Below are 25,598 nucleotides of genomic sequence, written 5' to 3'. Positions count from 1 at the left end.
GAAACAAACACTGGGGCCGCATCGAAACCTTGCCAGTAAGACACACAATTTGCCGAGGTGAGCGGGGGTTTTCTGCGAAACGTTTCTATAGCATAGAGACACAAACTCGGCCACTTGAACGAAGACACAAGGGTGGACGCGAGTCGGTACTGTTGTTTTGGGTTGTCGGAAAGTTCCAAACTTCCTTGCGAAACGATCAATTCTTTTGACCGCCTTGCTGTGTGAACGGTAGGGATCCATCGTTGACACGAGCTTAGATTCCGAGAACACGACAGGGCCAGCTGGAAATCGCTCATAAGTATTCCATCCTGGAGCTCGGCCATAGCTGATACAGGCTGTCGCGCTCCCGCAATGCTCAATGGAGTCTCGGATGGAGTCTCAGAGTCAGCCATTCATTGAACAGATGTAATTAGACGAAGCTCTAGGCATACGCCCGCGCGTTGTCCAGTTGATCGTGCGGTGGAGCCTTACGATTAAAGAGAAAAGCCTTCCCTCCTTTACCACTGTGAAAGCGAGGGGTCTCCTTTTTTGTCTCGACGAGCCTTCTCAGATGATTGCAAGACCGGACACCAAGCCGAATACCAGGCTGAAGTACTTAGGCCACAGAGCTCTTTCCCTGAGCTCGATCGATAATTTTTGATGATTCCATCTGACCAGAAGTCTCCTCCTACACCTGATCGTAGCCCTAAGCTACTCAGAACTTAATCCCATCCGGTGGAAATCGCAAATCGCTGCTAACCGAGCAAGAGAGGGGAACACACAAGTCTCTCTTCTTTTTTCGTTTTAATCGGATTTTGGTAATGACCCAGTTCCTGAATCCGCTTCAGGTTTCGTGATGATCTACTGTATAGAAACGTTGGAATTGTCCAGAGTACGATTATCATTCAGGAGCTTTCGAAAAAAAGGCTTACCTCCGGTTTTGATCGAAGTCGTTCCGTTACGCAGGGCGTAGTCTGACGATCAGTGACAAATATCGGGAAGAATCTTCTTGAAGCGCAAAGGATCGAGATGTTTCAAGTCTTGGAGAACTGATACTTGTGTCATTTCGGAGAGAATTGTAACGGAAAGAACGTCAAGAGGGAAAGAAAAGAAAAGAAGAAGAAGAAGCAGAGGTCAGACAAAGGTCAGAAGAGATGGAAAACAAAGGGATTCAAAAAGAGTCTTTTTTGGTGACAAGCAGGATAGAAGGAAATGAAAGAAAAACGAGGGATTTTACGGAGAAGAAAAGACTGAAGAAAGAACTGAAAAGAAGAGTGGGCAAAAAAGAAGGAAAGTCGACATGTGTAGATTAGGTACAAAAGACAGAAGAGATGGAGAGAATGAACAAGAGAATCGAAAGCGACAGTGGAAAGCAGGTCGATCAAGAATGAGAAAGAGAAAAAAAGACGATATCAAGCAACGGGTTTAGGGGTCGCTTTACAGGAAGAGCCTGACAAAACAAGGGAAAAAGATGAGTTAGTTGCTGTGAAATGGACTCCTGCGAGAGAGAAAGCACTCCGTACCAGGTAAACATGAAGACCGAGAACGCGATCGCAGCAACAGTTTGAACTGGTACTCCCTCTGCTCCCTGCATTTCGACGACTTTGCTACTGCCTCCTGGACCCATGTTGGACTTGTCCGCCGCCGTCGTCGAAGAAGACCCAACTTGCCTCTGTCTCAACCCACTCGACTCGGTATTGTTCAATTGTGCTTTCAACCTCTCGATTTCTTGTCGAGATTCTTTCAGTTCGAGTTTGACCCGTTCAAGTTCAGACATTTGTGCGTTCGGGTCGATCGAGTGTGCCACGTTGGAAAATCCTGCAGCGGCAGTCACTGCCGCCGTGGCGATCGCACCTCCTGCCATCACACCAGCACTCTGAGCTTTCTCACGTGCGGTATCGACAAACGTCGAAGGCGTAGGGGTCGAGTTTGAAATGTTTGAAGAAGACGCCGGAGTGGGATCAACCGTAGTCGAGGTGGGCAAGGAGGAGGAGGAAGAGGGGGAGGACGAAGGGGAGGAAGCATTCGCGACGACCGCGCGGGGTTGCGAAGTGGTCGGTTGACCGAGGTGCGGGAGTCCACTTGGGGAGGATGTCGAGACGGTCGAAGCAGACGGAGGCGAAGTAGAGTTGATTGTCGAGACAAAGGACGAATCAGCAGGATGGTTCGCAATCGATGTATCGGCACCTTGCGAAGTCTACACGCGGACGAATTTTTAGGGCATCAGGTCACACGCGCAACGTCAACAAGTGGGATGATCAAAAAAGAAAACTCACGGCTGCAGTTTGTGAATGGTCTTCTTCTGGGATCGACGAGTTTGCGGAATCGTCTGCGGCGGGCAAGTAGGTACACCTGATTTTCTGTTCGTGAATTTGCAATTCTCCCGTTTGACTGTCCTTGTCCTTTTCGACTACCCCCCACAATTCAGCGAGAGGGATGTTCTCGCGTTCGGTCGTGATGACGACAGATTGGACGAGGAACTTGTCTTTGCATTTCGTACCGCTGGGAGGGTCCTCCTTCATCGGTTGCAGCAACACTTGAACTTCGACCGTTTCTCCAGGTTCGATCCTGCCCGAGTTGGGTCGAACGCAGTACTGTTTCGGGGCAGTCGTCTTGACCTTGTACGCGATCGCTTGACTGTTGTGGTTCGATACCGCGAGTGTACGTTTGACGAGACTCGTCAAAGGTCCTGTAGACGAGCGAGAGGGGTTCAGCTCAGGTCGCAGGCGAACGCGAGCCGAAACAGGTGATGACACGATTGGGAAATGAAACACAGAGGCAATGCACGCGACTTGACGAGACTCACGTTGGAATCCCAACTGGGACGAAGGACTGAGTGAAACCGACATTTGCCCTCGGTGACGTCGAGACGGTGGAGAGGGACGGAGGGGGCGAGGTGAGACCAAGGGCAGGCCAAGGTCCACCATGAATAATGTTACAATCAGCAATATCAATTTCGATATTGTAATGCACCCACGAACCCTCCTCGACGCTCTCCACATCCTCGCTCTATCCCGATCATGTCGTTCCTTGCACCCACCCTGAGATTACTGCGACCACTCGCGACTCGAATCCCATCCGTACCTCTCGCACGACCAACGTTTGGTTCAACTTTCTCGCGACTTGAACCTCGAGCATCGTCCTCGTTCTCGACGACTGCACCCGTGTTGGCACTCGCACGGAAACCTACCAAGATCAAACTCAAGACTCACAAAGGTGCAGCCAAACGTTGGACCGCGATCGCGAATGGTCAATTCAAACGAGCAAGTTCCTTTCCCACCCCTCTCTCTCTCTCGTTGATCTTCTGGAACGTGGGACTAATACCACGTTTAATCGAGTCGAGCAGGGTAAAGTTGGACGAGTGCATCTCAATTCGAATGGCAACATGTCTCCAACGAGGTTGAACCGGTTGGGTCAAACGGCATACGCGAGGACGATTGAACGCAAACTTTTGAGGAGGTTGATGCCCTATGCATAACAAAGTACATGTAGAACGCTCAAGGAAGCGGTTTCCTGGGACAAAATTTACATCATGTTTACGAGAGTGAAGATAACAGTCGCTCTTCCTTGTCACACGGAATCAGCGGTCTCGAAGCAAAGCAGTCTCTTCGACCTTGGTTTGTCGTTTTGCTGCCTCTACCAAAGCAGAGACCTTCCTTTGCACTCGCTCTTGCTTTCTCTTGCGGATTCCCAAATTCATCAGATGGTGCATGTCTCACGAAACGACTGCCCAAAAACCCGTGATCCGAGGTCAAAAACAACAAGCATGTGAGATCAATGGACACACAAGATGCCACGCAAAAATTGTCGGGAAACGTTCAGTGATCCAGAGCAGCGAAAACGATTCGGTCCTACATAGTCGTTGGACATTTCAAAAGATCGTGAAAGCCTATCATCTACGTTTCTTGCTCTTGGGATTCGCTCGCTAGTTCGAGAACAAACCTTCAGCGATCAGTGTTTCCTGAGGTTGGAGAGGCGACTCACTCGACATTCGTCGCAGAACCAACGACCATCAGGAATACTCTTGAGTCCGACGCACGGCAAATGGAACTAAACACCGAACAAATCCCCATCAGCGGTTCCCAAACAGAGGAGAAGAATGATAGAAAGGATTCGTTACCCATTCGTGTTCACAATCAGGTGCATCACAAGCGATCATTTCGCCAAAACTGACCCGTTGACAGAAACAGTACAGAGTCTTGTCGGCATCGTCGTCCCCTTCGAGCGGTTCAAACTCGTCTTCGAGGGGCAACAGGTGTGCGGGAGAGGGTGGTTCTGCAATGATCGTCGATGCTTGTCTTCTAGGTGCTTTCGTCGTTGCTGAGACTTGTCCCGGTAATTGTCGAGCGACGAGATCGGGAGAATGGTCGACCCTGTCCAAGATTATTGCGATCATCGCAACAAGGTTAGGCCTTCACGCTTCAGGAACGTTCAGGACGAGAACAACGTACCCCTTTTTCCGTCGTTTGCTCGAACCTGCGACTTCCTCTGGTTTTCGTTTCGCAGCACCTCGTTGCCCTCCAAGCGTCGCGAGATTGTACTCGTCCGGACTCGCCATGCCTGCAGGTCCGTATGCGTGTTGTGCTCCACTCGTTCCACTGACACTCCCCGCTCGACTACTGTTGCCGTTCTGACTCATCGCAGGCGCGAGCGGTTCCGCATTGCCACGTCTCTTCTCTTTGACCGCATCGACCGCCGTCATCCCGAGAGGATGACTCGAGAGCGGCAAGTACAAACTACCGCTCTGAACGGCCGACGAGACGGCACTGCCAAACGTCGAACCTGCGATCGAAGATCCGGTCGCTTGTGATCGTTTCTTCGTGTACTGGTTCGGATGACGTTGTGAAGGATCTTTGAATGACAAATCTTGTTGTTGCTGTTGTTGTTGCTGTTGTTGCAAGAGCTGCTGCTGTTGTTGCTGCTGCTGCTTTCGACTCGAAGCAGCTCCTCCTCCTCCTCCTCCCGGTACGTACGCGTAATCGTCTGCAGCCATCATGCCGTTGTATGGATCTGCAGTTCGTTTCTTCGTCGTCGCAGCAGTCGTTCTTGCTCGACCGGCATCGTTGTACGGATCGCGTGCGGTTCTCGAATTCGAAGCGGTTTGAGCAGCTTGACGTGAAGCGGGATAATCGAACAATTGTCGACGCGCGAGGGACGATGCTGGAGTCGATGATGCAGGATATCCGTGAGGTGCAGAGGGGGCAGGCAGGAGGGGAAGGAGGTGTCCGGGCAAGAACGACAGGAGGAGACTCGAGATGGTCGAGAGGTGAGTATTTGTAGTCGCGATCTGACAACCGAAACGAATACGTGTCAACTTGGGTCATGAACGATCAACGAACGAGTGGGGGTTAGCTTACGGTTTCACAAGTGTTGGTTGCGACTCGGATCTTGTCTTCCCCACCGACTTGGAACGTTCTCGCGTCTTCGGTCACTTCGCGCAAAAGTTTGAGACGATCGAGAGGAGTGTACTTTGGGGTCGAGTCTCCATTGATCGTGCCAGCAGGTGGAGTGTGCATCATGTCGAGCAGGAGTTTGAGTTTGTCGGTGATGCTTTGTAGCGAACCTGAGATGCGCATCACACATCAGCACCTAGCATGCGGTCATGAAAACCGTCTCTCGACCAAGAGATGCTCACCCGAGAGTACAGCATCGAGCTCTTTGAGATCGCTGAGACTGCGGGTGAGTGACGGTGGCAGCGAATCGAGCGTGTCGGCAAAGGTGGACACGAGGTGAATGATCTCGCTCGAAGGCGTGGGCGAGGGTTGAGCCATCTTTGAGATTGTCCTGCTTGGTCGACAACCGACGCGTACAGATGGTGAGCTCAAGTCGTCGGACTGTCGTCGCGCGCGAACTTCAAATGGGCGCCGACGAGCGAGGTTTAGCTCTAGATTTCATTCTCTCTCTCCCTCGCTTGCTACCTCCGACGCTGTACCAAAGGCTTGACCGTCGGCGACGGGCTGTGACGCTGCGCTTAGCATTAGGGCAATGTCGCCGATGGCACTTGCAATTGTGCTCGCCGACCTCTGGCTGACCCGCTCGCGAGGTCGCCTAGGCTAATCGTAGGCTCATGGTACAGTATCGGACGTATACTTACGAATAGATTTGTATTCGCAACTCGTTTCGGCCGACCACAGATATTTGATTCAACCGGGTAAACGGGCGTCCCGACATCGCAAGATGTGTTTTCGCAATTGCGAGCCAGACTGTAAGGAACTTGACTTGACGTTGCGTCGTGCAAAAGGCTGTACTGTAGGTAATGTATCTTCCGCGCGGGCAAAGCGGCTGAGCCAGGCCTTAGCGTCTCGAAATATTTGCGCATTCCGCCGGGGCCAAACGGTCCCCCTGACACACTTGTACGACTAGCTCTGCATCGGATGAGTCGAGGCACTGCAGGAGCCATGTACAGACCAGCACGAGGGTTACATTGGAATCGACCCACCTTGGTCAGTTCGATTCGAGCGCAAATATCCGGGCGGGAAGAGCTCGGGCGTCACTTTCTTTGGCAAGCAGGAAGGCCTCGTTTAAGCAAATTTCAAAGAAGAAGGTTTGCAGTGAAAGTTTGTACAGGGGTACAGTACATACAAGCAATACTGAATTTCATCTATAGTCCGCCTAAAGGAACATGCTGTAAATGGCGGAGTTGGGACGCAGCGCGACGCGTTCCGGCGCTTTCGAAGCTCGAGAGTTTTTACTCCCCTCCGAACCTGAATCCGGCTTACCCGAAATGGCTCTTGAGTTTCTTGGCTAGTCCAAGTGCGCAGTGACCTCGTTCGGCTGCTACGCCGTGTCTCGACCTGTCGCCTCTCAGTTTGCTCTCGAAAACGGTGCTCTCGCTCGCAACTTGACGTGTTGTGAATCAAAAGTTTGGAATTGAGGAGAGCCGCGAAAAAAGCGCACCAGCTGGTTGGTTAGCGGCGGCCTGATCGGGGAGCAGTCCGAATTTCTCGATCACTTTCTGGATTTTCGCGCCCCCTTTTCGTTATTTTTGCGCTAAAACTGGCGCTTTTTTCGAGACTAACTCTAGATCTCTCCTCGGGAATCGGGCGCATGCGCTCTCGTCGACGTAGCATTGTCCCGTCTGTCTCGCCCCTCCTGACTTGGGGCGTTCGCCGTTCCTTTCCCTCTCACGCTTCGTCTCGCTGCTCAAGGCTTGCTCTCCGGATCGTCGACGGTTTGGTGGACGAGTTTGAAGCTACCCAAGGTGAGTGTCAGTAGCGCTGGTCTGGACCGCTATTGAGAATTCCGCCGCCTGGCACTTGTCGCGCATGACGGCCTCGCTCTCGACCCTCCCACTTCCTCCTTGCAGGGGTCAAGCAGCTGACTCGACCGTGTCTCTTCTTCGCGCCAGCAGCTTGCCCCGACCACCCCTGGCCCCTCATCACGATTTAAGATTCTGGTTTAATTCAACACGCCCTGCGCGATTGATTACGGCATCGGATTCCGCATAGACACGGCAACGACTGATTACGACTTGACGAGTGACGACGATCAACACGAGATTATGGACCGTAGCGATTGAACCCCCAAGTAACAAACCAGCACAGATACTCCCCCCGCTCGTTCCGCGCGACCGCCTTCTCAGACTCGAATGTTGTCCGTCTCGATCGTGCCGTGTCGGGGAAACCCGAACGCACCCGAGTTCCCGTTCGATGGACTCTTTGGATTGACCGACGTGACCATTCGCGGCAAACTCACCGTCAAGTACGACCAGCGACATCCGAACCCGAAACCCGTCGACACCACCTCTGCTGTAGTGCGCCTCGTTCGAATCGACGTGCTCAACCGAGTTACCGTGCGGGATGTTGTTCGGGAAGAGACTGTCTGGTTGCCTCCAGCAGGAGCCGCGTCGGTCAAGATGGGAGAGTGGGAGCGAGACTTTGAATTGCTCGTACCGCCATCGACTCCGGGACTGTCGAGGATGGGCATGATGCTCGGCAAGGTGCCCGGTCACTCTGTCGCGACCTCGTGGAAGCTCGAAGCGAGTGAGTTCGCCTGTCTTCCCACTCGGGACTAGCTGCTCAGTTGACACTGTTTCGCTCTTCCCTTTAGTCTTGAGCTTCCCTCGCGACAAGCCAGCTTGTGCTCCTCCTCGTGAAGTGTCTCTCCTACGCCATTCTTTGCCGATGCAATCAATCGCGACGACTCCTGCCCTCGCATGGAAATCGCTCGCCATGCCAAACTCGCCACACCCGATCCCGCTCGAGTACGATATCCGCATTCCAAATCGACCCCTCGGTTGGAAGGACTCGTCCGATATCTCGATCCAATTTCGCGCCCCTTCGAACGCGACATTCTGCCTCCGATCCATCGAACTGGTTCTCTCACGCCAAGTAACCTTTCTCTATGGCGCCTCGACTTCGACGATCGTCGACGATATCCCACTCGATCTGTACCGAGCGGAAGACTCCCCCAAAGCGGGTGCCACGCCCTTCACGACACCCAAGAGCACTCCAACCGAAGAGGTTGAGCGTCTCGTTTGGCGTTCCCCTTCTCCGCCCGAGCGGTCAACCCCTTCGATCGCCAAATCTTCCTGGCCCCTTGCCCTTGCGCCGGGAAGCCCAGGGTATCTCGAACTCAACACGCAATTGAAGTTTCGCCCGAGACCCGCTTCGAACTATCGTTGGAGCCTCGGCGAAACGGGCGAGAACAAATTTGTACGAATCTCGTACACCATCAGACCACGAGTGAGTTTGCCAGTCTCGACTTTTTTTCCCGGTCAGTCAGAGGCTGATGTCAGTCCGACGAATCAGATCGCGTACAAGCGCAGCAGCGGTTCGTTTGCTTCCGAGCGACATCTTGACCTCGACCATCTACCATTCCGCCTCTCTGCCGTTATTGTGCCCGAGCGGTTCACGACGTTCAAGAAAGTTCAGTTACCGACCGTCTCGGGCATGCGCTCGATGAGCGAACGCCGCCGTGTCGATCTCAACCTGTGCCTCAACTTCGCCGACGAGAAACCGCTCTTGGCTTCTCTCGCACAGACGTCCTCCTCGCATTGCAAAGACGACGAACATTCGTCGCGACCGTCGACCGGACGGCGAAGATCTGAACAGTCCGAATCGCTTGGTGAACCTGCGAGGACCCGCGCGCGAACCGATGAGTCGGAACCGAAACGTAGACCTGCAACCGCTTCGGGCATCCCTTCAGGGTTCTCTGCGTTCGTACCTGCGAGTACGACCAAACCGCTGTCCCCTTCGAGTACCTACGATTCGCTCGGTCCCGAGACGCCTACCGCCAACGCATTTCTCCTGTCTGCCCCTATCACAACTGCAACGTGTCAACCACATTCCCCCACTTCTGTTCGTACGGGCTCGTTCCCTCTCGCAAACCCTATCGCGCGAAGCCACCATGCGTTCGGTTCGTCCGCGACATCGAGACCGCCTTCGACTCGCTCAACGCGTTCGGGCCGCCAACCCTATCGCCCACGCTCCTCTGGCACCCTCTCGGTCGCGTCGACTGCGAGCACGACATCGAGTCTCGCCGACTCGGGTCGGTTTGTCCGAGAAATGTCAGCCCCGCCTGCTGCGACTTCGAGCTCGACCATTCTCGAGTCTTCTTCTGAACTGCTCGGCTTGTCTCTGTCGGACGCTCGCATCGAGTCGCAAGCACCACGGTCGAACGGGCTCACTGCGCCGATCCCGAGTGTGTCGACCCCCGAATCCTCACCGGATCTCTCGCTCGATCCGCCAACGTTCTTCGCGATGGATCCGACGCACACGTTCGATTCGTACTCGATCGTGAGCGCGGACAAGCCCGGCAGAAACGCGATTCCTCGGCTCGCGATCGATCGTACACTCGTCGCTCCCTGGCATTCCCCGCCGCTGCCCGACTTTGAAGAGCAACAATCGACACCCACCGAGGCTGCACCTGTCAGTCGACTCGGATCACGTCCGAATCACCCATCTCAGCACTTTGTGCGGGAACTGTCATCGGCCACGTTTCGCCCGTCGAGCAACAAACGTCGGGCTTCGCCACCACCTTCACCCCCAGCTTCAGTCACAGGCGCAGGGGCCCATGCGCACACGACTATCCCTATGGGTGGTCGACCGTCGCTAAGTCCTGAAAGCGCCGCGCATTCCAATCAAAAGCGAAAAGGCAGCGTCGGAGGACTGCTCAGCTTGATCACTCGAAGAGGATCAAAAGTCTGAACTGTGTCACCATTGTCGCTCTGCGTCCCCCTTGTCAATATACATATCCCCCTCATCGTAGTGCTATTACCCCTCTCATTTTCCTTCGGTATCATATCACCTCAACCCTCGCATTATCGTTCATTCTCGCCATTTTTCATTCCTTGCTTTCTCTTCCTCTTGCTTGTTTTCTTCCCCGTCGCCCTTGCATGTCTGTCTCTCGGTTCTTTCTCTCTCGGTAGCACCAGTCGTAGTTCCCTTTTGAGCAGTACGCAATCCCTTCTGTCCAAACTTTGCCAAGGCCGTCCCGTTGGCCAGCGCACGTGACGTAGCTTTCTCTATGACGTGTCGTTGGGAACGGCTTGTTCCCCACTTGGAGAATTCGCTTACTCGCACGACACTACGAGCCATGACCGATCTAACTCGACGAAACCAGATCCCGGTCGTGCATAACCCAGTGTCTCTCTCGCACAATCCGCCTTACGAAGTCCTTTCGGGGTGTTTTCAGCCGTACCAAGAGTCACCCGAACGCTATCACCGCATCCTCAAAGCACTCCTCGACGACCCACAAGCACGATACCTCGAACACAAGATCTCGCTCAACGGTGGTGAGATCGATACAGACGAGCTCGATCGAGCGATTGGGAGGGTTCACGATCGAGAGTACCTCGACTTTTTGCGAGAAATCTACGTTGAATGGGTCAATGAAGGAGGATCCAAAGTGAGTTTCCTGTTCTCTCGACAGGCTTGCATCGTCGCTCGCGTGAGAATGAAAAGAAGTGATACTTAGTCGTTTGTCATTCGCTCTGAAGGATGCGGTTTTGCCTGAGAGCTTTCTCCGCAACGATGTCTTGCTCGAATCAAGCTTGCCCAGCAACGTCAACCAATCTGCGATTGCCAGGACAGGTAACGAATTCCTTAAAATCGCTCAAGCCATCCTGAGCTGTAGCAATTAGGCTCAATCGGGTTTTTGTGTCTGTTCACGTTAGGACGCTTCTCGTTTGACCTGTCGGCTCCAATCACTGCCGGTGAGCATTCGAATTCATAGCTCCAGAAGGCCTTTCTGAACCTGAGTCTATCATCCATGTTCAGACACTCGAGTGGCCGCTCTCGCGTCTGCTCTAGTTGCCATCACGGCTAGCCGTATTCTTGCGGATGATTCCACGTTACGAGCAAGCTTTGCACTCTGGTGTGTGATTGCCTCCTTCCGACCCTAATCCCCTCTTTGGATGGTTCCTACAACGAAGAGGTTGAACTTGGGCCACAGTCGTCCACCAGGTCACCACGCGACTCCAGGATTATGCGGCGGGTACTGTTACCTCAACAATGTCGCGATCGCAGTACGTGACTACCAAGATCGATGTACTGGAACGAGCCCGAGCTCGCTTGATGAGAAACCAAAAGTTGCGATTCTCGACATTGATTACCATCATGGGAATGGTTAGTCTCTCCTTTCAGCGTTGCATCGAAATCTTGTCGGACAGGCTGCTGATATAAAGAACCCTCTCGCACCAAAGGAACGAGCAAGGTGTTTTACAATGACCCTTCAGTCTTGTACGTCTCTCTGCACGGATCCCCTGACTACCCATGTTCGTACACATCTCGCAATTCTTGACCAGGAGTTAGGCAAGTGCTTACATGGTCCTTTCTTTCGAAAATTTGTGGCATCTAGATTACACGGGCAGTTCTCACGAACGAGGAGGTCCGCAAGCTCAAGATCTCAACTTGAATTTCCCTCTTCCACTCGGAACGGGTGATGCCCAATACGTTTCAATGTTGCAAGAAGCGACAAACGCGATCGACCATTTTGAACCTGAACTCGTTTTTGTTTCGTTTGGGTCTTTTTTCTTCCTCTCTTTCAATGCCGGTTTCTCCAGCACATTGCACGGCGGAAAACAAAGAACTGATCTCGGGCACTGTACATGACTTGTAAACAGTCTCGGCGTCGACACATTCGTTGACGACCCTTTGACTCAGTTTGAACTGACCCTCGACGTCTATCCTCGCATCGGAGAAACTATCGCTCGACTCGGCAAACGCACGGTCTTCATTCTCGAAGGGTAAGGTTTTGACCACTTCTGAATGGAGCGAGGACTGAAATACCGATTGGTGGTTTTGTGCCCCCGTCAACAGTGGGTACTGCTAGGAAGCGATTGGTCAGTGCGTCAAAGGAGTGCTCGATGGATTCTTGTCAGGAGTGTCCTAGCCAGAGCCGAGCGCTCTTCCTCTCTGCTTTAGACTCCTGAACTCGCACGACCAGGGATGCCCCAACTTGGCACCAAGTGGATTTGTTCGGTGGAAGACCTTTATTGAATTGCTTGACAAAACAGAACTACAAGTTGTTGAATCAGACTCAGTCCAGGTCGCATCCACCGCGCTGCGAAGCACAGCCCACTCTCGACCCGAAGGAAGAGAGAAAAGCCGGACAGCCCATCTCAACGAAGGAGAGGGAGGTGCATTCGAGCTCAAGGTCATCGACGAACACTTCTCCCCAAAAGGGGAGCCGTGTTCGAGTTCTCGCTTGTGATGGGGATACGCCTCAGAGGTCATCGTGGTCTGAAAACAGTGTAGCTCGTTTGAAAGGAGCAAGACAACCAGAGAGAAACTATAACTAGATCCTGACTCTGTAGTCCCATTCGAAACAAGCGTGGGTCAGCAAAATGAGTCTCGGTTAGTGGGTATTGGTACGCGGTGGTACTCACGAGTTGGTCTGAAGAAAAAGAAGAGTGTGCAGCGAGTGCGCGTCGTTTTGTTCGCGCGCGAAAAAATAACGCAAACTTGAAGAATTCAACTTGTGGTTGGAAAAAGTGTGTGGTTTTTCTCGTTTCGAATCTCCTCGGGATCACGGCGTATCTTCTTGATGCCAGTCTCTTATTTACGATGGGAGAAGGAAGACTCGCTCGTGAGGACCTACACCTCTCTCCTCGAAACGGGATAATATGAAACCTATCGACGTCCAAGACACATTTGGCGGAAGAGCAGCACAGCAGGCAATTCGTTTAGGACAGGGTACTTCGACATGAGCGAATACGGATATACATGGTCTGGATCACCCCGGAAGCGCGATTTTGTGATGGGTTTGTCGAGCACTGACATTTTTCTGTATGAATCAAGGGAAAGTATACAATTTGCGAGCTGTGCGTGATCGAAACGTTGTGGCGATCGACTCGCAGTCCATTCCCCGTGGGCGCGAGCTACGGAACAAGGAGAATACCGCGTTCGTATAAGACGCTACCAGTTTCATTGGTCTGAACCAGGAGAGCGAAATTATTGCAAAAAGGTCCACGTCCGGGCTGCAACGCAGTGAAACTTGATGGAACTCGATGGAGACCCTTCGTTCACATGCGATCAAGAGCAGGCAAAGGAGGAAGTCCTATCAGATCGCTCGAGCGAGAGCTGTTTCGAATTCGCGATCAAAGCATGCAATGGGCAAATCATCGAAAGGGTACCGACCAAACGATTTCCGAATCTAGTTCTCAGAGGAATAGTGAAGCTTATGAGTCCAGTCAATTGTCGAGTAAAGAGAGTCGAGCCATAGAAGCGCTGCGTCGAAATCAAGACCCGCAAGCGAGCGTGACGAGGGACATGTTCTCGTTTGCAGCACACGAATATGCTCATTCTCATCCACAAGGGCCTAATATTCGCTACGATCAAGCTCGTGTTACTCCATGTCTTACCCGGGATACAGCTGCTCGCGCCGCGGTCAAGTGCATCCGCCGTCGAGTTTTGAATCGCGTCGACAGCTCTATCTCGAATCATCAGCAGCAGTCCAAGCCATGCACATGTGGACTGCAATAGTGTCTCCTGAGCAAAGGGTCTATGTGCGCGATTTTGGTCGATGTCGAATGTCGTCGACGTCAGACGCACCGCCGCGCGAGCAAACGCGAACAAATCCTCGTTTCAGGTGCACGTATACGGCGCACGAGTACCACAGTCAAGCGACGCATGTGACTCGCAGAATGAGCAAGTGCGAGAATGGGGATGGAGAAGTAGACAGAGAGGGGAACAGGCCAAGCCAAAAGCAAAGACGCAGCTTAAGATCGCGATAACTCTTGGGCCCTTGGCTGCGACCTATCTCTGTCCATCGCGCTCAAGTCGATCAACACATCCCCGGCTTTCCTCAAGAGCTCGACTGCGACTGCCCCGGGTGCAACAAACCCTCGTCGGCACGCCCAGCGTCTAGATTCGTTTGGAATCGATCAACGCCCCTTGCAGACTTGCAACCCGGTTCTCCGCGCTCACGCTCGCCGTATCGGCACAAGCGACTCGATAGAGCGGTCACACGGAGACCATGGTCGCCAAGGTACTGTCATGGCTGCTCAAGCGGTCCGAGGCGTTCCACCCTGCGTCAGTCGACCCCGCCGACGCTGAACTGTATGAAGGAGCTGGCACGTTTGAAGAGGCATCGTAGGTCTTGAACCTTGACCTTTGATGGTCGTACTGCCACGACGAATACTGACACTCCTTGTTCGTGGTGTCTTTGGCAGTCACGAAATGTTCATGGTCGTGACCGAGGCGCGTCCTCGTCCGACTCCCCCGCTGAACAGTGCCAGAGCTCATCATACTTGTCGTATACAGGTCAACATTGTGCATTTGGCGATTACCATCCTGACGCTCTTCATCACTTTCTTCGGTCTCTTCTCGTGCGTTTCGATAGCCGATTCATCGCGGTACATGTCTGAGCTGACCGTGACTCTAACGAACGCCTGCAGCGGTTTCATCAAGGAGCGAATGTACATTGGAGAAGCCATCATCGCAACTTGCTTTGGCATTGCATTCTCGTGAGTTTCAATCGGCGCTTCTGATCGTGCAAGCTTGTCATCTCATCTTATCTGTGACAGTGCATACGGCGCTGGTATCTTTGCCCCGCGAACGTGGGCCGAAGGTGAGCTCAGCCGTCTATGCTCGTTCAATGCAGCTGCTGAAATCTTCGAGCTTGGCAGGTCACCACACCGACGAGATCACCCTCGAGCTCACTCGCATCGTGATCGCCCTCTCGGTCTTTGCGGTCGGCGTCGAGTTGCCCAAGTCTGTCTCTCAACTTCACTCTCATTTTTTGTCCGAGCGTCGCAACTCATCTGGTCCGGGTTTGCGTGGCAGGGCTTACGTCTTGCGACACTGGAAGAGTCTGGCAATGCTTCTCGGGCCCATGTCAGTGTTTTCTACCTCGAGTAAATGTTTCGGTATGCATTCGTGCTGACGCGTCCCGAAATTCCGTAGCATGTTGATGGGTTGGATGATTGCCGGCGCGCTCATGTACGCAATCATTCCGGGACTCGAGTTTTTGCCAGCACTCGTCCTCGCAGCGGGAGTCACTCCTACCGATCCGATTCTCGCGTCGTCGGTCGTCGGTAAAGGTAAATTCGCACAAGAACACGTACCGAGTCACATCCGACACGTCCTGCAAGCCGAATCCGGCTGCAACGATGGTGCAGCTTTCCCATTCCTGGTCAGTACCGTTTCCTCTTCCAATACATCTCTTCGCTCTCGAACCTGACCGACAACCTCTGGACCAAAAAATATTCAGTACCTCGCGCTCTTCCTCCTCTTGCGCGGGCATCATTCGGTGGGCGAATCGGTGGGATACTGGATCCTTCTTGTGCTTCTGTATCAGATTCTACTCGGCATCATCATTGGAGCGGTCGTCGGAGTCGTCGCGCGCAAGATGCTCAAGTTCTCGAAACGCCGCGAGTTGATCGATCGAGAATCCATGGTGGCCATGTACGTCGCCTTGTCACTCCTCGTGACTGGATTGACGACCCTCGCCGGCTCGGACGATTTGCTCGCTGCGTTCGCATGCGGAACTGCATTCGCCTGGGACGATTGGTTCACCGAATCTATCGAAGAGTCGAATTTCTCCTCGACGATCGATCTACTCGCCAACTCTGCCATTTTCATCTACATTGGAGCGACGATGCCGTTCTCGGCGTGGAACAACGTCGCGACCACTTTGACCCCGTGGAGGATGATCCTGCTGTGTCTTGGCATCCTGACGCTTCGCAGGCTGCCCGGCATGTATGCGCTCCAATGGTGGATCCCAGACATCAAGACGAGGCGAGAAGCGATCTTTGCTGGTCACTTTGGACCGATGGGTGTAGGCGCCATCTTCATCTCGACCCTCGCGGCTTCGAAACTGCCGACCCCTCAGATTCCTCCTGCGGACAAGATTGAACTCCTCGCGCTCATTGTCGTACCCGTCACGTACTGCATCGTCTTGTCTTCGATTCTTGGTGAGATCCAATTCTCTACTGAATCCCTTGACAAACCCGACGCCTTTTTTTTCGTTTCGCTAATTTCCCGATTGCGCGACAGTTCATGGACTTACCATCTCGTTCTTCACGCTCGGACGAAGGGTTCACTCTCGAGTTCAATCTTTCTCGCGCACGCTCACGGCACAATCGGGCAACTCTCGGTTCGGTACGACGTTCTCGATTTCAGGTCGAGATGGTGCCAACGAACCGAGTTGGATGTCTCGAGTCAAACGCGCGACTCGAGCCGAAGATATTGTCATCAACCGAGACGAAGACGACGAACCCCAACCACAGAGTCCCGAGAGTCTTGCCGAGAAAGGAGCGATCTCGAGAGAAGGAAGTCACGAGACTGAAAGTGGAAGTGACACAATCGCGGACGAGTCGGGGGGCAAGAAGAAACGAAACGAATCGGAAGACGATCGAGACACACTTGAAGACGTCGACAAGGATGAAGGTACGGCGGCCATGTTTGGAGCCCCTACGGACGACAAAGCAGGAGCAGGGAAACAGGAGGAGTTGCGCAACAAGAAGAAGGAACGTCAACAAGAAGAAGACGACGAGGCCGAACGACATGAAGTCGACAAACACGAGAGTGACATTGAAGAGACAGGAGGTGCGGAAGTGTCAAAGGAAGTCGAGACTGATGAAGACGTCGAGAGGGGAAGGAAGCGGGAGGCGAAACATGGGCGCGATATCGAGGAAGACGAACGTCGCGAGATGGACGACAACCCGCCTCGTAACATTCTAGGGGACCTTGGTGCCGACGCGGACGACTCGAAAGAGGCCAAGAGACGGTACAAGGAGAAAATGGCTGCGAAACTCAAGGGCAAAGAGAGACAGCGGAACGAATCAGGGTCGAGGAGTCGCACCCCGTCCCCGAAGAGAAAACCGACAAAACCGGCGAAACGAGATCCGCGGTTGGAGGCGAGGTACTGTCGAGGTACTCAGACTTGGCAAGAAGGCCGCAAGGTACATTTGTTGTGTTGCTCTCGTTGGAGACTCATTCTATACTCACTCGTTTGTGTTCACAGACCATCATCGATCATGGAGATGGAGAAGTCGAAGTGATCGACCCAGATGCAAACCCCGAAGCGACCCGCAAGGCCAAAAAGCACCCGAACAAGCGAGTGTACGACGTACCCCATGGCATGATTGACGAAGAGAAGGACAAGATGCGATCTCAGCATGGCGAAGGAGACCACGAGGAAGGAGCGGTCAAACGCGTCGCCGCCAAGATGATGCGACAAGGTTCTTCGATCGGTGCTGCCGTACTCGGAGGCGGTGGCAGCTCCCAGGACAAGAAGATGTCTCAAGAGGAGAAGGATCGCAAGAAGAAGGAGAAGCTCGAGCGAGATGCGTGGTGCCGCAAGGAGCGACACTATCGAGATTCGAGCCCAGGCAGGGGTGACAAAGAATGGGTCGAAGGCGACAAGGTACGTGTCTCTGTACTCGGAGGGCATACATTGAAATTTCAAGCTGATCTCGGGCCTGCATGCATTCAGGTTGTCACGGAACGCGCTGACGGCAAGACGACCGTGCGAGATCTCACTCCCGACGAGAAACACGCTCGAGCGAAACGTCATCTTTCGGCGTTGCAAGGGCTCGGTCATTCGACCGAGGCGCTCGAGGCAGAGTTGGCCAAGATCTTCCACCTGTCGAAGCAACGCCAGGAGGATTCGGAACGACAGCAGAGGAAACCGGTGGCATCGGGATCCGGGATCAGCTCGAAACAGAAAAAGTCAGACTCGTCGGCACCTTCGACCCCGGGGATCACCGAGACAGGACCTGAACGTATCGAGGAGGAGCCTGAAGCGGAAGCTGCACAAACTCGAGGCGCTTCGCGAACGCCTTCGCGCTCTCGCACCCCGTCGCCGGCACCTCGTCGACCGTCGACTGGATTCGCGCTCGTTCGCACGGACCGGATCGATCCAGTTTCGGACGAAGAAGAGGGAGACGTCGAGCAGCAACAAGAAGCTCACGAATCGCCACGAGCACTCGGATCAGCTGGCGGTGCGAGTCGACCTGCTGCCCGTCGCCAGAACAGCTCGGCGATGGCGGCCGTGCGCGACCTGTTCCGTGGCGGCAACCACAACAACCCGAAAGACTCGACCGCGAATGCCGGCTCGCCCGAAGCAACGAGTCCAAATCGAGGACGGTCGCGAGTGCCGACTCCGGAACCCGACAACGACGCGAGCGGACCTTCGATCAGGTTCGCACAGGTGAACCGACCGAACCGAGAAGGTGGAGGCTCGGGTATTGGACGTCCGCTCCCGGTCGTTGGTAGCGGATTGAGCGTGAGACGAACTCCGTCGAAGCGCGCGACCGAGTAGAGAGACCATGTCCTTGTCTCTACCTATTTTTCTTGTCTATAATTACTCCTTTAATCCTTACTCTGCCACCTGCTCTTAGCCTAGTTCGCACGTTTCCTCGTTTTTCCTTTTCTACTTTGGTTTTCCCTCGCATATTTACGTAGACCTACTCTAATTACTACGCACACCCTGTCATATTGTACGAAATACGAAGAGACTGAAGCGAGAGTCGGTCTCAGATGAGCGACGCGTCGAGAGCGCGCGCGCAAGATCAAAACAACCGACTTGGAGCTCTTCAGCTCATCATCGCCGGCCCTCGCTTCGAACATCACGAAAGACAGTAGCACAAGGGGACGACGCGACAATCTCCTGCGCCCCGCGAGTGACGATGCCCAACTGGCCAGCGGAAGAAACCGCGCACGAAGTTGAACTCGCGTCGCTCAAACGCGCCAAGCAGAAACTCGAGGACCAACTCGTCGATCGAGACAACGAAGTACGAACGATCAAGAGTGAGAACGTCAACTTGCAGAATCTGGTCAAAGAGGCAAACTACCGCGCAAGTCGTTTTCCCTCTTCCCCTTGCCAGGACCTCCATCTCGTTCGCTTACACTTTTCACTCGTCCCGCTACCTCGCAGGCTCAACACGAAGCAGGCCAAACTGCTCAGGCTCAGGAAGCTCTTCGCAAAAAGACAGACGTCAGTGCTTGCGATCGTTTCTTCAGTCAACTTTGGATTACCATTTCTGAATCTTCTTGTTGCATTCACGCAGGCCTTCAATAATCTCAAACTACAGAAGGACAATGCCGAAACCGCACTCTTGTCTGCTGAGGCCACCCTCAAAGAACGAGACGGTGAAATCAAAAAGCTCACCTATCGTACGATACTTGCGTTCTCTTCTCCCTTGCAAGCGATAATGTCCTGACTGTTATCTAAAATGCAGAGCTCGAAGTGACATCGGTCCGATCCGCTACTGTCGCGACCGAAAAAGTTGCACAAGAGAAAGTTGCGCTCGAGAAGCGTGTTCATCAGCTCACGACTGAGCTGCAAAAGACACAGCTTGACCTCGAAAGGATAAGGGAGAGTCGCGCAAACGAGGTGGATACTGTAGCACCTGTTTCAAAGATTGCTCGACCCCCTTCAAGGTCTTCGATCGCGCCGAACGACGCGTCTCGAGGGAGATTCGGGTTCCATTCGGGCATTCCAGCTGCGTCGTCCTCGACCGGGTCCAGGTCCCGCACTTCGACTTCGACTTCGGAAACAACGCCACAAGCGCAACCATCTTTGATCCGACCCCTTTCATCCGCTTCAACCCATTCTTCAATCCCAGGACCTTCGAGATTACCGGCTCGTCGACCTTCGGTTTCCTCGTCCTCCAACTCGTCTGGACCGACAGTGGTCAACACTTCCCAAGCAGTTGCGAAAGTGGCTCAACTCGAAAGTTCCCTCGCTTCCGCACAAGATACGATCTCGGTCCTCTCTTCCGACCTCGAATCGGCTCAATCGACCATCGACAAACTCGAATCGACCCTCGAGCGTACGCAGGATCAGTTTGCAAAGAAGAAGGATGAGCTGTTGAAAGTCGAGAATCAGTTGATCGCGCTCGAAAGGTCCTCGAAGGAACAACTTGAAGCGATGCGAGACGAGGTGGACGATTCGAAACTCGAGATCGAAGCCGTCACTCAGGTCGCACGCAAGGAGAAGCAGGATCTCGAGAATCAGTTCAACAGCTTCATTCGAGAATTGGAACAACTTGAAAGCGAACTTGAACGGACTAGAGGCGACCGAGAGGAATTCCAGCGATTGCACGAACAGTCTACAGCTCGTCAATCTCAACTAGAAGAAGCATTACAGGAGAAGGAGGAGGAATGTGTCGAACTCGAGAACGAACTCGCTTTCCTCGAGGAGAGTCACACTGACGCGATGGAGGCTGCACAGGAGGAACGAAACGAGTTGCAGGCAGAGATCGAAGACCTCAAGGCCATCGAAGCAGAGAAAGAAGCGCAAGAGGAGGACATGGAAGAGCTGCAGGGTTCGATCGAGGAGCTCGAACGTCAATTGAAGGACGCAGCGGAAGAGTGCGTGTTTCGATCACAACCTGTCGCACATGGTTTTTCTGACTCTTGCTTTCTCCCAGGTGTCACCACCTCGAAACGCTTTTGTCGCAGGCGCAATCTGAGCGATCACCTGTTGTCGAATTCGAGCAAGATAACCAGGCGTAAGCGAGTGCTTTTCCTGAGTCTTGCTTCTCGAATTGAACGGTTCTCTGCTCTTGGAAATGCCCACAGCAACGACTCAGAGAAACTCGAGGCTCAAATTGCAATCCTCGAAGCGGAATTGTTCAAACGCACAAACGAAATCGATTCTCTGACGAATCGACTGGAGCGTCACGAGGAACTCGTGTCAGCTCACAAGTCTGTCAGCGACGAAGTCAACACATTGTCGACGAACCTTGAAGCTCAGAGTCGAGAACTCGCAAACGTCTCGGCGCAGCTCGATGAAGCTCACTCGTCACACGCACAGTTGCGACAAGTCGCAGAAGAACACGAAATTCTCGCGAAACGCACACAAGAATCGGTCACCCAGCTCACAACCGAACGAGACGAACTTGCGACACAATGTCTCGAGCATACTGAATCGCTCGCGACTCTCGCTTCGCAAATCGATCGGCTCGATGCATTGCCAGTTCGCTCACACGATGACGTCGAATTCGCGCAGCTCGAAGCGAGACTTGTAGAGATCGAGGCAGAGGCTGCCTCGCTGAGACAACGCATCGACGAATCAAGCACGGACGAATGGGCGGCGGAACAAGCCCAACAAGGTCTCAACGAGCGTATCGTTGCGCTCGAAACTCGAGTCACCGAATTGCAAGACGCGCTCGACTCGGAGCGCGGCTCAGCCTTGCAGCTCGGTCTCGAGCTCGAGAGTGCGAGGAAGACACTCGATGAAACGAAAGCCCAACTCTCGACGGTCGAAGGTTTGCTCAGCCACGAGAGTCGCACAAGGGAGGCTGCCGAGGATGCGAGGGATCAACTCGAAGCGAACGCGAAGGAGGACAGCTTCTCGCAGCACGAACGAGACGATCTCGAGCGAGAGAACAACGAATTGCACAATCAGCTCGACGACGCACGCGCGACTGCCGACGAGGAACGATTCGATCACCTGCAGGAAGTGAGCGCGATGCAACTGCGTCTCCGGGATCAAGAGAGCGAGATCGAGGACCTTCAACGCCAGTTGACGGTCAATGAGGCGTTGCGCCACATTCTCGGCGAGACGGAGACTCGACTCGACTCGCTCGGATGGGATCTCAAGGAAACGCGCTTGGCGGCAGAGGAACAGCGCAAAGAGGCGGAACTCGAGTTGAACACCCTTCACGCGCGCTTCGAAACCGCTCAAGAGGACGTTCGTCGACTCCAAGGAGAACTCGACGAGACTCGCCACAAATTGTCTGACGCTCAAGATGCTCTCGATCAATCCCAGGCAGACTTGACCAACTCCACTCGAGACCTTGCGGTACCGCCATCCCCTCTGGGTCCTCCCTCCCCATCCCCTACAAGCCTTTCTTTCGGGCTCTCTCCCGGTTCCGACGCGAGTGTACTCGTGTTGCGTCTTCGCGAGGAGCGAGACGAGTTGCGCCAACGCCTCGACTTTGCTCGCACCGAAGCCGACTTCCGCGTCAAGTCGTTGCAGAAACGCCTCGAAGAGTCGGAACAGACCAAGGTGCGCGAATTGAGCATCATGGAGGTCGACCTGCTCGACAAGTCGGTCGCGCTCAAGAACGAGTGCGACACGAATGCCAAGATTGAAGAGGCATTGCGATTCGCGCGAACGGACAAGACTAGGATCGAGGACGAACTCGAAGCGGCGACAAAAGACCTCCGAATTGCGACCGGCAAAGTCGACGAGTTTGAGAAACGATTGCGAGAGGCAGAGAAAGTTCAGCGAGACCACCAGGTCGAGCGCGAGAGTGCGTGGGCACTCGAGGGCGAGCTTGAAGCTGCATCTCGATCTGCTGAAACTGTGAGTCTTCGAACTTGACTCGTTCCGCATTGCGTTCCGTCCGCGCGACTGATAGAACAATGACTGGCTACCCGAATCCATCAGATTCGAGCTCAACTCGATTCGGCCAACACTTCCAACGTCGAGCTCAACTCGACGCTCGACTCTCTCCGTGCAGATTTGCGCGAAGCGACCGTCGAGCTCGACCGTCAACATGCGGCGGCGAGTGAAGCCAATCAACGCATCGCTCAACTCGAAGCGGAATTGGCTGATGCGCGAGCAATCGAGCAAGCAGTGCAGAGCAACTCGCTAGCTGATTTCGCAGCTTTGTGCGCAACGCTTGAATCTGATGTTTCAGATCTTCGTTCAAAGTGAGGCTCATGTCGTATCTCTCCTGTCGAACCATGCTCACATTATAGTCTGTCGTGACAGACTCGCGGAACAAACGGCAGTGATCAGCGAACGAGAACGATCCATCTCCCTCCTGCAGCTCAACCTGGCCGTTCGCGTTGCAATCGAAGACGACGAAGACGAAGAAGAAAAATCAATTTTGCACGAGAGTGACGTCGCGACGAGCCGGAACGATGACGACGAAGAGGAACACGTAGGGGACGAGACGGTCGTTGCCGAATCGCCTTCATCTCCATCGGATCTCGCCGAGCTCGAGCAGCGATTGTCAGAGGAGCTCGCGACACGCCTAGAACTCGAGCAGCAACTGGCAACGCTCGAAGAACGCTTAGCGACTGCCAGCCGACAAGCTACCGCATCAACCCTCGTCCTGCAAGCTGAACTCGACGTTGCTCGTCAAGCCGCACTTGGACACAAGAATCAAGTCACGCAAGCACGAGGAACTGTCGACAGTTTGCAAGAGCGATACGGCGTACTTGAGATCGAACGGGACGAGCTCGTGACGACGGTCGAGTCCCTCCGCGCGTCTCTCACAGCGCTTGAAAACGCGCATCAGACGGACACGGCGCTCGTCGACGAGCTCGCGCAGAATGTCGAAAACAAGACGGCTGAGCTCGCCCTGGCCATGAACCGGATCGAATCTCTCGAAGCGACCCAGCGCGATACTCAAGAGGTCTCGAATGCATCTACCGCTGCTGCTCGAGAGCAGGTCACCGCGCTCGAGTCGCAATTGTCCGACGTTGAGAGCCGTCTTGCCCAAGCACTCTTGGATCTCGCTGCTTCGCAAAAACAAGCTCAAGCTTCTCAGACTATCCTGGAATCGGTGCAAGCACAACATGACGTGCTCTCGAACGAACATGGACGGCTCGCAACCCTTGCTGAGGAGCAACGCCTCGCGCTCGAGCACGCCGAAGAAACCAAATCTCAGATCATCAGTTTACAGCGCCAACTCGTGGAAGCCGAAGAGATCGCCATCTTGCACGAACAGGCACAGCGACGTATCTCGGTCCTCGAGGAACAGCTCGCTGCTGCACAAGAAAACGTTTCAACCGGACGAGGTGTCGACGATGAACAAGTCGCAACGATTTCGGCTCAACTCGAGACTGCCCATCGGGAAATCGACAGTCTCTCGCAGTCCATCGAGCATGAGCGAGCAAATACAGTCGCTGCTCTGGCGGCAACGGATGAAGCGGTACGAGCCGAGCAGGACACGACACTCAAAGCTCAAGCTGCGGCGGAACGAGCAGCGCAGGAGATTCAGACTCTGCGTCAACTTGGTCGAGCCTCGCAAGCTGAAGCCGAAGCGCTCTCGATCGAGGTCGAGCGCTTGAGGGCTAGGGTTGATGAACTTGAAAGTCGTGAGCTACTGGACTGCCTTGCTTGTCACACTATTTCCGACTGGAAAACTGATTGCTTTACATTTCTGAAAGACGTCGAAGGTATCGCAGCGAGCACAGAACAGGGCACGGCCGCGCTCAAGGCAGAGCATGAGCAGAAGATGCAAGAAGCACTCGAGTGGCTCGAAGGCACGGAGAAACAGCTCGGCTCGTTGACCCAATCCAACGTCGACAAGGAGAACAGAATCGAAGAGCTCGAGACCGTTCTACAGGAGAGGATGGAGGAAATGGACGAAGCGGACGAGAAACTGATCGAGGCGAGCCACTTTTGCCCTGCCATGCTCCGCCGATCTGTCCAGCTGACAATGCAAGCAGTGTCGATGACAGGCGCTCAAGATGCAAAAGAAGTACGTTGCGCAGATCGAGAGACTCAAGTCGAAACTTGCGACTCTCCAACGGGACCTCCTGCAAGCCAGATCTGCACCTCCTCCAGCGACCGTCCCGCTACAATCGTCCCCGCCTCTCAGCGAAGTTTCGTCGACGACTGCGACGAAGAAACGCCGGGCTCCCGAAGAGTTTGACCCATCGTCCACCGCCGGAGGATCATCGGAACCCCGTGCGATCGTAGCGAGCCGCCCGGTCTCGCTCGTGCTCGACAAGGAGAACCCTGCTGCGACTTTGAGATCAACGAAGCGAGTCGACTCGGTCGCACCCCTCAAACCGGAACACCATGTGCAGCGGCCTGCGCTACAGCAAGTCGACGAGAATGCGGTTACTCCGATCTCGTCGAGTCTGGTCAACTCGTCGGCAGATGGTCCTATCAAACCGCCGACGACCGGACCTGGAGGTACCGCGAAACTGAACGACCTCAAGGCCAAGTTGGCAGCGGCCAAGAAGCGCAGTCGGAGTGGCATGTCGACGACCTCTTCGACAGCGACTCTGCCGACAGCTTGAGGAAGGAATCCTTCTTCCCTCCCTTTACTATTTTATACCTTGTAGATTTCCCCTTGGCTTTCGATTTTCCCTCGACGCTTCTGGTCTCGATGAAAGATGGACATCTGGCTAGCTCGTCCCGTCTTTTTTATTTCCGCATCTACATCATTCTTGTGCATTTGTAGCTCGCGCATGCACCGTGACTCTGCTATCTCATGACTGTATGGCGAGAGATTCTTTGTGGCGAGTCTCAAGAAT

At 54.0% G+C, this 25,598-nt stretch overlaps 7 protein-coding genes across 7 annotated transcripts; 5 read left to right on the top strand and 2 right to left on the bottom strand.

Annotated features, from left to right (window-relative positions):
• Positions 1-1,416: 1,416 nt before the first annotated feature.
• JCM15063_004324 (uncharacterized protein) lies at positions 1,417-2,828 on the bottom strand (the record flags this gene model as incomplete). Its single annotated transcript, XM_076680106.1, has 4 exons — positions 1,417-1,429; positions 1,503-2,176; positions 2,256-2,668; positions 2,786-2,828. 4 exons carry the CDS (start codon positions 2,826-2,828, stop codon positions 1,417-1,419), a joined length of 1,143 nt encoding a protein of 380 aa, XP_076532739.1.
• Positions 2,829-2,999: 171 nt separating this feature from the next.
• Positions 3,000-3,457, top strand: MRP35 (mitochondrial 54S ribosomal protein bL35m MRP35; the record flags this gene model as incomplete). Its single annotated transcript, XM_076680105.1, has 2 exons — positions 3,000-3,242; positions 3,326-3,457. 2 exons carry the CDS (start codon positions 3,000-3,002, stop codon positions 3,455-3,457), a joined length of 375 nt encoding a protein of 124 aa, XP_076532738.1.
• Positions 3,458-3,871: 414 nt separating this feature from the next.
• JCM15063_004322 (uncharacterized protein) lies at positions 3,872-5,750 on the bottom strand (the record flags this gene model as incomplete). Its single annotated transcript, XM_076680104.1, has 6 exons — positions 3,872-3,904; positions 3,964-4,029; positions 4,100-4,352; positions 4,431-5,266; positions 5,337-5,542; positions 5,615-5,750. The coding sequence occupies 6 exons, from the start codon at positions 5,748-5,750 to the stop codon at positions 3,872-3,874; spliced, it is 1,530 nt and encodes a 509-aa protein (XP_076532737.1).
• A 1,817-nt stretch (positions 5,751-7,567) lies between these two features.
• On the top strand, positions 7,568-10,127 carry JCM15063_004321 (uncharacterized protein; the record flags this gene model as incomplete). Its single annotated transcript, XM_076680103.1, has 3 exons — positions 7,568-7,961; positions 8,029-8,663; positions 8,730-10,127. 3 exons carry the CDS (start codon positions 7,568-7,570, stop codon positions 10,125-10,127), a joined length of 2,427 nt encoding a protein of 808 aa, XP_076532736.1.
• Positions 10,128-10,515: 388 nt separating this feature from the next.
• On the top strand, positions 10,516-12,252 carry JCM15063_004320 (histone deacetylase family protein; the record flags this gene model as incomplete). The annotated part of the gene is made up of 9 exons (XM_076680102.1): positions 10,516-10,827; positions 10,919-11,012; positions 11,096-11,134; positions 11,199-11,295; positions 11,374-11,546; positions 11,624-11,695; positions 11,779-11,938; positions 12,044-12,166; positions 12,240-12,252. 9 exons carry the CDS (start codon positions 10,516-10,518, stop codon positions 12,250-12,252), a joined length of 1,083 nt encoding a protein of 360 aa, XP_076532735.1.
• Positions 12,253-14,397: 2,145 nt separating this feature from the next.
• JCM15063_004319 (uncharacterized protein) lies at positions 14,398-18,687 on the top strand (the record flags this gene model as incomplete). The annotated part of the gene is made up of 12 exons (XM_076680101.1): positions 14,398-14,513; positions 14,594-14,621; positions 14,685-14,749; positions 14,819-14,887; positions 14,948-14,991; positions 15,050-15,134; positions 15,207-15,257; positions 15,327-15,555; positions 15,634-16,336; positions 16,419-17,326; positions 17,389-17,790; positions 17,860-18,687. The coding sequence occupies 12 exons, from the start codon at positions 14,398-14,400 to the stop codon at positions 18,685-18,687; spliced, it is 3,528 nt and encodes a 1,175-aa protein (XP_076532734.1).
• A 367-nt stretch (positions 18,688-19,054) lies between these two features.
• JCM15063_004318 (uncharacterized protein) lies at positions 19,055-25,361 on the top strand (the record flags this gene model as incomplete). The annotated part of the gene is made up of 9 exons (XM_076680100.1): positions 19,055-19,175; positions 19,253-19,362; positions 19,436-19,541; positions 19,607-20,741; positions 20,801-20,881; positions 20,952-22,683; positions 22,768-23,033; positions 23,095-24,724; positions 24,795-25,361. The coding sequence occupies 9 exons, from the start codon at positions 19,055-19,057 to the stop codon at positions 25,359-25,361; spliced, it is 5,748 nt and encodes a 1,915-aa protein (XP_076532733.1).
• Positions 25,362-25,598: the final 237 nt, after the last annotated feature.

Source organism: Sporobolomyces koalae, assembly GCF_050403365.1.
Source record: "Sporobolomyces koalae JCM15063 DNA, S_koalae_JCM15063T_v1_ctg32, whole genome shotgun sequence".
In the NCBI taxonomy this organism is placed as follows: domain Eukaryota; kingdom Fungi; phylum Basidiomycota; class Microbotryomycetes; order Sporidiobolales; family Sporidiobolaceae; genus Sporobolomyces; species Sporobolomyces koalae.
This window is presented reverse-complemented; position numbering and strand designations above follow the sequence as displayed.